This window comes from Solanum stenotomum, chromosome 11, assembly GCF_019186545.1.
Source record: "Solanum stenotomum isolate F172 chromosome 11, ASM1918654v1, whole genome shotgun sequence".
Taxonomy (NCBI): Eukaryota; Viridiplantae; Streptophyta; class Magnoliopsida; order Solanales; family Solanaceae; genus Solanum; species Solanum stenotomum.
Window position 1 is genome coordinate 3,633,651 of NC_064292.1, and position 12,540 is coordinate 3,646,190.

General features: G+C 37.0%; 1 protein-coding gene across 1 annotated transcript; it reads left to right on the plus strand.

Annotated features, from left to right (window-relative positions):
* Position 1: 1 nt before the first annotated feature.
* On the plus strand, positions 2–448 carry LOC125844536 (secreted RxLR effector protein 161-like). Its single transcript, XM_049523844.1, has one exon. The coding sequence runs from the start codon at positions 2–4 to the stop codon at positions 446–448; it is 447 nt and encodes a 148-aa protein (XP_049379801.1).
* Positions 449–12,540: the final 12,092 nt, after the last annotated feature.

Consider the following 12,540-nt stretch of genomic DNA (forward strand, 5'->3'; position numbering starts at 1 on the left):
TATGAGCACAAGTGTGAAACTTGATAAAGATGAAAATGGTGTGAAGGTCAATCAGACCATGTATAGAGGAATTATTGGGTCACTCATGTACCTCACTGCAAGTAGGCCCGATATAGTGTTCAGTGTAGGGATGTGTGCAAGATTTCAAGCAGCACCAAAAGAGTCTCACCTTAAGGCAGCTAAACGTATCCTGAGATACTTGAAGGGAACTCAGGACCTGGTCCTCTTCTACCCTACTGATGACTCTTTTGATCTTATAGGTTATGTTGATGCTGATTATGTAGGTTTTCTTGTCGATCGAAAAAGCACATCAGGCATGGCACACTTCCTGGGATCAGCCTTGATTTCATGGGGAACAAAGAAGCAGAATTCCGTGGCATTGTCTACTGCAGAGGCAGAATATGTGGCTGCTGCATCATGTTGTGCACAATTGTTATGGATAAAGTAGCAGCTGGAAGATTTTGGGGTACTTACAGACACTATTCCTCTCGTCTGCGATAATACAAACGCCATGAACATGGCCAAAAATCCGGTCCAGCACAAGAGAACAAAGCACATAGATATAAGGCATCACTTTCTAAGAGACAATGTAGAAAAGCAAAATGTGATGATGAGGTTCTGCAAAACTGAAGACCAGCTGGCAGACATCTTTACAAAGTTGCTAAGTAAAGACGTCTTCATTAAAAATAGGATGCGGCTAGGGATGCTAAAAATTACTTGTTGTAATGTCTGTCAAAATAGAATTCACTTATGTACCTTAATGCAGGTATACACTCATGGTGTGTCTAGCTGAAGAGAATGTTTAATCACACAGATAGAGTTACAAACTGAAAGGAGGACCTGGTCCTCACGAGGTTAGTATCAATTATACTACACTGTCTAAAAGTCAAACATCTCTGCCACGTGTCTCTCGCCCATTCATCGTGTCAGTTCAAAACATCTTGTCGTTTTTAATACCAAAGGTCACCTCCATTGAGACCTGTTACCCTTTCTATTTAATTTTTCTTGGAGAATTTATTTTTAACTTCTCTCTTCTCCTTTCAAATTTAATTAACATATCTCTCTAAACCTCTCTCCAAGTTCTTCCTTCTTCTTCTCAAAATGTCTATCAATGAGTCTTCTGAAAACCCTAGCCCTTTTAACTTCCCCAATCCTCCTCCTGAAGAGTCTCCCTCCACTCCTGTCTGTGGTGCCGGCGAAATGGTTGAACCCTTCTGCCCGCCGGCCGACAATTTAGTCTCCCCTGTTCTTCACTCCGAAAATACCTTAGAGTGCTCTCCCACTCTGGTCCTATCTAGTGAAAAATCCCCCTTCTTGGAAGCAGTTAAAGGTACATCTGAGGTTGACATTGTTGAAAACTCTGCTGAAAGAGCAAAGGAGCGACAGAGAAAAGGGAAGGGAAAGTTGGAAATGTCTTTCTCTAAAGGAGACAAAAGGAAGTATATTACAAGGAGCGAAGCACAAAAAGTTATGAGAAGTGCGATCGCTGCAAGCAAAGCCCACACGGACAGAACTAGGAAGAGGAGAAGAGAAGGGGTTAAACCTGAACATGTAACATCCGACAATTTGAAGTGGCTTTGAAGAAGCTTGAAATAGGAAGTAGTCATTTTTGGAAAAATTCAGAATCTGGAAAATTTGGCTAAGTGTGGAAATCAGTGAGTTTTTGGCCAACTTTGAGTAGTCGTAACTCCTAGATCAGGATGAGTTAGGAGTAGTTCCAGTTATGGTTGTGAAGCTTGTGGAACGATTTTTCCAATGCCACCGAATTTTCTCGATTCCGAGTTCGTATGAGCGAGTTATACCCTTTGAAAGTTGGGGCAGTTGGCAGGGAGTTCGTCCGGAAATTTAAGGGAATTTTGGTCTTTTCACAAATCATTTCTTTTGAGGTTATTTTGTTGTGTTAGGCTGTTTGTGGATCATTTTTGTTCCATTTTAAAAGAGAAAAAGTTAGGGTTCTTGAGAGTGAAGAAGAGAAGAAGAGAGAAAGAAGAGAAGAAGAAGAGGAGATCAAGGAGATTCGTCGAGATCATCGTGGATTTTCGTCGGGGGTGATCCCTATCAAGGTATGTGAGTTATTTTTGTGGGTTGATCCTTTCCCCCACACACCAAGATCATTTTATGATTGAGAAAAGATTGGATTTGTTGTTGAAGTTGTTGAAGTTGTTAGTTGTTGTTGATGTTGTTAGTTGTGTTGTTGAAGTAATTATTGGTTGTGGGACATGATTGGGTTGTGTTTTTGAGTTGAATCTCTTGTATGTTGAGGGATTTTATGATCCTTAGTGTTGGTTGGTTCATACCCCCACACACCAACTCGTTTTTAATTCCAAGAAAAGATTTATTTTGGTTGTTGAAGTTGTTGGTTGTGTTGTTGAAGTCCTTGCTGATTTGGGATAGGATTTGGTTGCGTTTTTGAGTGGAATCCACTGTATGTTGAGGGGTTTATGACACCAAGTGTTTGGTAAAAGAACCTTTGAGGTTGAGAGGGTTTAGAGTTGGCAACATGAAGGAGAAAAGTTGGGCAGCTTGCTCGAAGCAAGTCTGCGTTGCAGCTGTGTTCCCTCTGTGAACAGAATCTGTTTTGTTTTCAGAATTAAATTTCAAAATTTTTCTTAAGTCTAGCTGTCCTAAATTATTCCTAATCATCATGGGGTCCTTCCAAACACAAAGCATTACCCTTTAATTCATAATTCCAATTTAAGGAGAGTAAAGTTAGAAGTCAAGTGAAGTTAGTTTCCAATTCAAGTGAAGTTAGTTTCCAAGTCAAGTCGAGTTAGAAGTCAAGTGAAATTAGAAGTCAAGCTTAGAAGTTAAGAAGTTAGTTCAAGCAAGTCCTCCAAGCTTTTCAAGAGTCTTTATTGAACGTTTTAACTTCATTCTAAGGCTCAAGTTGCAAGTCAAGTAAAGAGTAAAGAGTCAAGAGTTTAAAGTTGAGTTCATTTTCTCAAAGTTATTAGGGAACTATGTATTCCCAAAGAAGTTTTAAAGAAATGTTTTTACATTTAAACAAGGTTGGAAACTGAGATTTCCAAAAGATCCTTCGGGCTAGTTTTTGAGTAATTAGCTCATATCAGCAGGAAGAAATATGTTTTAAAAACATAAGAGCCAGTACATTTTTGGGAGTAGTATCGAGCACCGAATTGGGGGAGCGTTCAAAGAACCCACAGCCCCCATAGAACCATGTTAGCCACCATGGGTAGAAAAGGATCATACTTTTTAGATGAATCCTTTTCAGATTAGACTAGTGGATCCATTAGGCAGTTCAGGTCTTATACCTTTGGCCGGGTATAAGATGCTCTGGCAGCGTGAGGTCGATCGTATCATCACTATAACTCTTATGTGATGGTTGTCAGTTAGAGAAACTCCCACAATAGTTATTGTATTTTTATACACATAAATTATTGTATTTTATATACATCAGTTCATTGTATTTCTATATACATCTCAAGCTTATTGTATCCTTGTATACACACAGAGTTTATTGCATGTTTTAAATAGTCTTTTTTTATATCTCACTTGTTTTAAATTGCCTTATATTGAAAGAAGTCAGTCAGGTTGAGTTGAGTTGAGTAAGGTAAACTTTTCATTTTCTTCCAAATTTCCTTCTAGCCTATGTTGCTTAGTTTTCCAGCTCGCATACTCGTACATTCCATGTACTGATGCCAGTTGGCCTGCATCGTCTTATGATGCAGATACAGGTACCCCGGATCAGCATCCTGCACGTCGTTAATCCAACTGAGCACTCCAGAGTCAGTGGCGAGCCTCCTTGCATTCCGGAGGACTCAATTATTTTGTGTTCTTAGTTTTTGTTTTATTAGGATGTTGCGGGGTTTGTCCCAACATCCATCTCAGTATGTTAGAGGCTTCATAGACAGACAGTCAGTCAATTAGTTTTGAGTCTCTCATCTATGTATATATGTAAATATTCTATTTTGAGATTCGAGTTGCCTTTATGGCCATATTTTATAAGTTAAGTTGTTTTGTAATATTGCATTGCATTGAGTTATTCTGTTGGGTTAGGTTTCCGCTGAGTTAAGAAAGCCAGGCCAAGGGTTCGCTTGGGGTCAAAAATGGTCTCCAGGTGCCGGTCCCGCCCAAGGTGTAGGCTCGGCCGTGACAGAACATCCTACCTCTATGCCTGTGTCTATTGAGAACAGTGAAAGTGAATCTAAAGATGCTGTCAAGTATGTGTTAAGAAGGAGGAGAGAAGGTGAGGAAGAAAGGATTAAATCAAAGGAAACTCAAAAAGGGGGAAGGAAATCTACTGCAAAAATTGCGAAAGTTAAAATTCAGCCATCTCTTGCACAGGGAGAAACAGGAAGAAAGCAGAGAAAAGGATTTGACTAGAAAAGAGCGGGTAGAGAATATGGAACAATAAAAAGTCTTGAATGGTAGAGTCTTTGATCCTGACATTAACACACTGTTTGGTATGGCCAATTTGGTTGATGTTGTTACCATTCAAGGCCGGAATCATTTATTTGCACCACCAGTTCCATACCTACACGAACCTGAAGTGCGTGAGTTCTTCTACAAAATAGAACTACTGGAAGGTGGTGGAATCATAACGACAATCCGGAATGTGGAGATTTATCTTGATGAAGAAACTCTGGGAATTATTCTTGGAGTGCCCGTCGTGGGTGTTCGAACTATTAAAGGATGCAAACCATCTGGTGATTTCTCAAAGCTTGCCACCAAACGAGAAGATTTCAAGCGTGCAGGCCTTCCTAAGAAGTTCCTTAAAGGGGAGTATCAATTGATGTTTGAGTTCATTAACAAAGTAATGGTGCCCAGGACTGAGAAGAGAATCGTAGCCTCTGCTGCCGATCTTTTCCTCATGGAAAAACTTGATGAGCTTGAGGAAATTAATCTTCCTGCAATTATGCTTGAACACATGCATAGAGTAATGACATGGAAGAATGCGAAGCACGGAATTCCTTATGGGTATTAGCTTAACTTTGTCTTTAACCATTTTGAAGTCCCAGTGGGAAGAGGGGTACCTGGTACTACCAAACAAATGTTCACTATGTCTACTCTATTAGAATGTGAGTGCATTGAGGGACCAACTAAGGGCAGATCTCAGGTGGCAGATGTTTTGGAACAGCATGTTATTCTTAGAAGGGAGGTGGCTGATCTCACTAAGATTCTGCGCGATAAGGAGGTTGAAATCACCAGGCTGAAGTCTGAACTGCAGAAGGCAGTTTCTAGGGGACCTGGTACCAGTGAGGGTCACGAACTGCTGCTCAAAGAATTAAGGGATGAAAACACAATGTTGCTGAAGACAAATGCCTCTCTAAATGAGGACATTAAGTCCCTAAACAAGCAACTAATAAAGGCCCATGAGAGTGCAAATGAGCGTATGTTGTTGTTGATGCGTACTTTTAATCCCTCTCCTCCTCCGTTATAAATGTGTCTTGTCTCTTTTCTTTTATCCTGTGTCTCGTTTTGTTTTGACTAAACTACAGTGGTCAGTATATATGATATGATGCTTTATTTTTGTTAAGTGCCTTGTTCATGTGTGGCTTAATATTCTCTTTATGCTTACATACACATGTTCTGTGTGGCCCAAGGCCCTGAATTCTTTATTGCCTAGCATTTAACTTGAATATGTTTACTGCTTCACCTTTTCGATGATGTCAAAAGGGGGAAGTTTTGTTGTAAAGTTATGGAATAAGGGATCTGTGACTGTGGTTGTTAGAAAACTGTAAGGGGCACTGAACTAAGGGGGAACTGGTTGTTACTGGTGGGCACTGAACTAAGGGGTAATTGGTTGTTACTGGTGCATTAACAAAGGGGGAATTTGTTATGTATTTGAATGAATGTGTGTTTCCTCACGAGAGGAGTTTTGCAGGTTGTTTGTCATCATCAAAAAGGGGGAAATTGATAAGAGCTTATGTCTTTTGGTGTTTTGATGATCTCCTCACAAGTGCAGGGACCTGGTCCTCTGCAGAGTATGAATACTCGTCCAGCTATCAAAGTGCGGTACAGCTGTAAAAGTTGTCTGCGTCAGAAAGTTGGTGAAGCTGCAGAGTACTTCACCAATCAGAAACAATGAGGTTGCTTGTACGTTTGGTAATAACTTTTTGTGGTATATACTAACCAATACACAAGAATATTCACTTATTCATTCCAAAGTGTGAGAGTCTTTCAAGCTTCAAGAACAGCAAGGGATTTGATCGATTGCTTCAAGAGCTTCTTGCACCAGCTGTTATTTTGTTTGCTTGTAATAGTTCTGATATTGTAAGATCAGTTTTTCTTGTAAAAGAAACGTTTCAAACTTGTTTGAATCATTGTAAGAACTAGGTTAAGGGTAACTTAGGTTCTTACTCTAAAAGGTCTATATTAATCAATTAGGATTAGTATAGTGAGCGGTATTGTATCTGCTCTGGCTCATCTAAGTAATAGGAGGTATTGCTTAGAGTTGGGATTAGTAGGTTAATCCCGGTTTGTAAACTTGCTTTTGCTTTTTGCTTGGAGAAGATTAGTGAAAGAAGTTTTGAAAAGTTCTGGCAGGCCAGGTCGTGGTTTTACTCCCTTGAGCAAGGAGGTTTCCACGTAAAGTTGTTGTGCAATCTTTACTTTCAGCACGTTCTGTTATTTTCTGTTATTTTAACTGTGCTGAGGACCTGGTCCCATCTAGACTAGTGGACGCATACATTCCAACATTTGATGCTGGCCTTCCACCTTAAGCCTCAAAGCTTCATAATTGACTTCTTCTATCAAGTTTTCAGCGCCGTCTACAGCACTCTGAAGCTTATTAAACCACTGGCTCATGTGTCGATTTGATGCTTGCTTATTCTCTGCATCACTTAGCACAATCTGAAGACCAAGCAAAATGTCCTGCAGCTTGTGTAAGAGCCGAACATGATGCTTATGCTTCTGAAACATGTTGAGAAGATCACCGTGAGGAGCAAGCCTATCAAAGAGAACATTCGAAGCTGAAGAGAGAAATGCACCACCAACTGCTAAGCCAATCTCCATTTCTGAAATCTGCAAAGCAAAACAAGTAAAGTGAGAACAATAGTTTAGAGAAGATAAATGTTTGTATGTTCAATTACTAACAACTTTACTTTACCTGTTGAATGCTAAGAGTGATTTGCAAACAAGAATGGTACAACAATAGTTTTCTACAGTGACAGCTATAGGGGGAAAAAAAGAATTTAAGCTGTCTTTTCCATGAGTATGACTTTTCCCCCCAACAAGACTTTGTCTTCATAATATTTTTTTATACTTGAAAACATATCAAGTTGGGAATTTGATAACATCAAGAGGTACAGTGAAATGATTAAAAGCTCTCCCTTGTAGTTGTTTTGTTATATATAATTTTCTTTATATATATAATTTTATCGTATTTAATTAGAGGTTTCGAGCTTGAATCGTTGTGATAAAGTTTCTCTTGATAGTGAGAGCTAAAACATCCCAAGCAAATTCAGATAAGGTGAAAACTTATTTGTATTTGTTATTTACAATAAACTAATAAATACATGACATATGTTCACGAAGACTTTTCAAATTGGGAGGATTGACTGTTTTTTTTGTATAGAGGCAATAACGTGGAGTTATGGTGTAGAATTAAATAATTATTCTAAGCTTATATTAAGTTCTAAGATGTACTAAGAATTGTTTATGTATTATTCCTATTTTAAAAAGGGGGAAATGAGTTGACCTATAGTTTGGTGGGGACCACATACTGGATAATAATATAGGTATATAAGCAAAAGCTACCAATGTCTAATATTTAACTCAATAGAAATATTAAGTAAAGATTCAACAAAATTTAGAAAAGTACACACCTATTAAGAAAATAATAATTGACATAGTGAGTTTACCATTTTACCCCTATTAATTATGAAGTGAGTGAATTAAAAATTTAAGATTTTCAAGAAGTTTTATTTTTTTCATAGTAATTAATTGAGGGTATAATAGGTAAAAATAATTTATCAAAATGGATAAATAATTAAGGACAACTAAAAAAGAAAAAATTGACAAGTAATTAGAGATATAAAAAGTATTTGTTATTTACAATAAACCAATAAATACATGTCATATGTTCAGAAAAAGACTTTACGAATTGGGAGGATTGCCTCAAGCTTCAAGTTATTGGGTAGGTTGGAGTAAATGGATGGTTTCAAAATGGGAGGATTGACTTTTTGGTATAGTAAGTTCTAACGTGTACTAAGAAATTGTTTATGTATTATTCCTATTTTAAAAAGGGAAAAAAGAGTTGACCTATGATTTAGTGGGGACCACATACCACCAAAATTCACATATTTATATTGGAAATAAAACTTTTGCCAACTAAGCAAAGAATCTAGCGTTACCATAATCCGATCAAGAAAAAATAATAATTAAAACTCGTTAATAGTTGAGGCCAGGTAGATCATTGTTTGGATGATTTTAGATGTTAAATTATCTAGAAATGACCTCTTCTATTTTTCTTTTCTACTATACAGAAATGTGAAGACAAAGAAAGACCAAGGGTAAAGAAGTAAATTTACACTAATAAATACATTTTCTTCATATATCTAGAACCATCCATTACATTCCGCCAAGGATAAAAAGGTAAATTTGTGACTACATCTATGAATTGGAAGTGGAATTGACTAGAATTGCATCAATGTAATAATTATTATAGTGGTTGTTTGAATCTCAAGTTCCATAGTGTTGCACTAAAATTGTAACGTTATCCATCAATGGAATTGAAACTTCATACTCTATAAAATTTGAATTTTGAATAATATGCCCTTTAACTTGGTCTCATTTTATATTTATGCTCTCCAACTTTGGGTATGCACAAGTAAACACTTTAACTTTATAAAGTTGAACAAATAGACACATGAGTCTTACGTGGCATATTACACACAAGACACCACGTAGGATGAAAATTCAGCCAATTTTCTTTGCACAGGAAAGCCACCGGGTTGAGAGTGGTTAAGGGAGACGTATTTGAAGGATCGAATCGATAATTTTGGAAGATTGAAGGTTGATAAAAATCTTAGAATCAAGGGTCATAGAAACATAAGGATTTGTTGCAAGTAGTGGCTCAATTTTCATTCACGACAATCATTGGATTAGTCCCCGAAATGAACAAGTCTAAGGATTTATACGTTGGGAAAACAAGGAAGAAAATGGGGCTTCAAGCTAAGTAATACATATTATTGTTTCATTCATGAAATTTAAGGTCATTTTGAGTGTGAGAAAATGGTGCCATTTCATTGCCAAAAATTGAGTTCTTCCACTTACTTTTTGCTGTAGAATGTGCACATGAGTTGCACTGCTAAGAATATTGACAACAGATCTAAAAAGTTTCTCTTGATCTCGCAACTGTGTTCATTAATGTAGCTTTCATTTTTTTCAAGTGGTTCAACCTTCCAGAAAATTTTCTAGCTCTGACCCTGACATTGATATCTGGTTGTGAATCCATGTATTCATTGTTGACATCCAATTTTGACCTACCTTGATAATAATTAGTTTTTGAGCTTCTTAAATCCCGAAACGATTTGAAATAATTGACTTTACAAAATTTTAAATATTTTTCAAGATTAGCTTTGAATAGTTTATCCCTTTTTATAATTTTTTAGATGATGCATACGTTTTACATAATTATGTATACAATTAGTATATTTTATGAATATTAGAAAACCGAAAAAAAAATATGTTTTGTTTAAATACTTGGTTAATCATTTTAGTTATATAATAGTTTGTATCTTCAATTATTAAGTTTATAGTTAAGTTAATTATTTTATTTCGTTGAAGTTAAGAAGCCCATAAATTAATGATATTAATTAATCTGATTTAAATTATTACCGAATCTACTGAAATTAATCCTTTAGTTTGGCTAAATTGGTTAATTCGTTTCCGTTACAATTACCGCCAAGTCCAACCATTTTCCTCAAGCCTCCATAGGATCATATTTTGGGCTTTTCCTCATCAATCCAACCAGCCCACTTCTAAATCCAAAAACCCACCAAATTCTATACACTTCTTTCAGCAACCCATCCCCTCACTTAACCCAATTCTTTTTCATTAACCAAGCTGACCCGGCCCACTTTCTATTCAATAGAAACCCAGACGTCTCCAATGCTCATAGCAACCAAACGTCAAGCAGCAAATTTACAGCGACTTCACGATGCAATAGAACGCTAACGCCTTGTCGTCTTCCCCAACGTCTCCCTCTTTCCAGTCGTACTATCGCAGGGGCAAAAGCATGCGTCTTCGTCCTTTTCGGCTGTGAGATCGCTCCATGTAGCACAAGAGGGACGTTGGAATCGATCCAAGTCGTCCATTCTCCCTTTCCTCTTTCGGAATGGAGCAAAATCTTCAGAAAACGATGTTTCTCCGTAATAGGAAAAGAATTCGAATTTGAATTCAAGATGGGCCTTAAATCTGATTTTTTTTTATCGGTTTCCCTCCAAGAAATTGGAACCCTAATCCTTGTCTATAAATACTCTCTTCTCCATTCACTGTAGGGTTGGAGATTTGGAGGAAAGATTTCTAGTTGAAGAGTCTTGTTTTTTCTTAGAACTTAGGCAAAGAGAAATTGAGCTACAAGGATATGCGAAATACATAAAAAAAAAAAAAAAGGGAACAAAGAGAGGAGTTATTTTCCACCGAGCCTCATTCCTCAGGCTTGACCACCTTTCTTGGTCTAAGTTAGTTCGAATGTCATCGTTGTTCGCTGTTAGGTTGGTTGCTGGTGTTGGAAGAAATTCACTGCCTCCCCTGCTCGTTTGGTCTCACTTCGCTGCTCCTAAAAAGGTAAATTCCTTTTAATGTCATAATTTATCTTAGCCGAGAAGTTGGTTAATCCGTAGATTCGAGCTTAGTTTTGGTTTGCTTGGTTATGATTCTCATTGATGAAACCTCTTCGGTATTATGTCGATAGACCAACTGGTTCCATGTTGTGAGAGTGTAGCTGGTAACTTTTGTTTTGTTTTGCTTGATTGGATTTGAAGTTTGTTCGGTTTTAGCTTCGAATGAATTAGATATATAGTTCCCTTCCTCATCTTTTACTTTGCTCGATTCGGATACTGCCCGTATCATATTATTTTAATATGTCTGATACTCGTTTCCTCTCTGCCTGCCTAAACTATGTGTTTTCATCATTTTCGACCAAATAATGTTCTTATCCCGATTTTGCTAAAGTTGTCTCTATTTGCTAAAAAATCGATTTGAGCTTTCTTTTTTTTTTTTATCATTTGAACCCCCCCCTGCCTTCCTACATGCGCCCATGTCTTCAAACATTTCTTATTTTCCTTAATTTTGTTGTGCTTTACTGCCCAGTTTGAGGATTGAACTATAACGGCAATTTCAAGTCGGTTCGAAGCTTGGATCTTTCTGTTAATCGCTATTACCCTCTGTTTTAAGAAGTGTTAAGTTGAATAAATTCACTCCCTTCATGAGCATAACTCAAGTCAACTGTGTGTTCGTCTAGTTCCCTTTTGGCATTGATTTTCTTTGTTATATTTGCCTATTTGTGAATGATATATGAGTCGCTCGATTGTTTAATTTTGAACTCTCTTAGATGTAGATTTAGTTGGTTATCTGTTCAAACCATTTTATGGTCATATTTCGGTGCATTTGGTGTACACTTTGGACCACTGTAATTTGCAGAATTTGGTCATGAGGGCTAGCTAATGTATGCATTCTTGTCTCATTTTTATTTAACTTTGGGACAGTGAGATAATCATGTGCAAAATTTGCCTCACTTCTTTTTCTTTTCATATGTCCTTTTGGTTGCATTGTATGGATTTAAAGCATGCCCCCCATTGCTAATTTCTATCTTCTGTTCTTTTTTTTTCCATGTGTGAACCGTCTCCTCCGAGTCCTTGGGGATTCCCTTTCCGTGCATTTTGTTAATTGGGCCTTAGAGGCCCAATTATATTTGCTTGCTCGAGTCTCCCCATACCAAGCTGCGAAACCGGCATATAGGCAGAAGCTGATAAATAAAGGCTGGAAATTAAATTTTGCAGGTCTCAAAAGGCCCCAAAAAGGCTGATATACCTGCTGTATACACTTGTATACAGCCGAAAATGTGATTTACAGGTTGCAAAAAATACAGGGATACAAGTTTGATGATAAGACATAAGTCGCTAGCTATTGTTCAAGGAAAAAACGCAGAAATATGGACCCCAAATACGGTCCGTATACAAGTGTATACATAGGGTGTATACACAAGTTTCTTGAAGGAAAATGGGGTCAAAAGCCCAAGGAAATTTCAGCAGGCCCAAATTTGACATGTTTTTCCTTTCCCTCTCTTACTTACTTTATTTGTATTTGACTAACACTTTAATTATCTTATGATTTAATTTAATTAAATTCCCGAGAATGGCCATTTCATTTTATTTTCGAATTAAAGTATATATATTTCCTTACTTAGTTTTTTATTTTAATATTAGTCTTGTTGACATTTTATGAACCATTCCCCTTTAGTTCATTCCCCCTTAATAAATAAAGTGAGAAAAATAATAATAGTAATAAATAAATAAGTTAAAATAAATGAGTCCGTTTACCTAGTTAAATTTTTTTTAAAAAAAAATAGTTAAA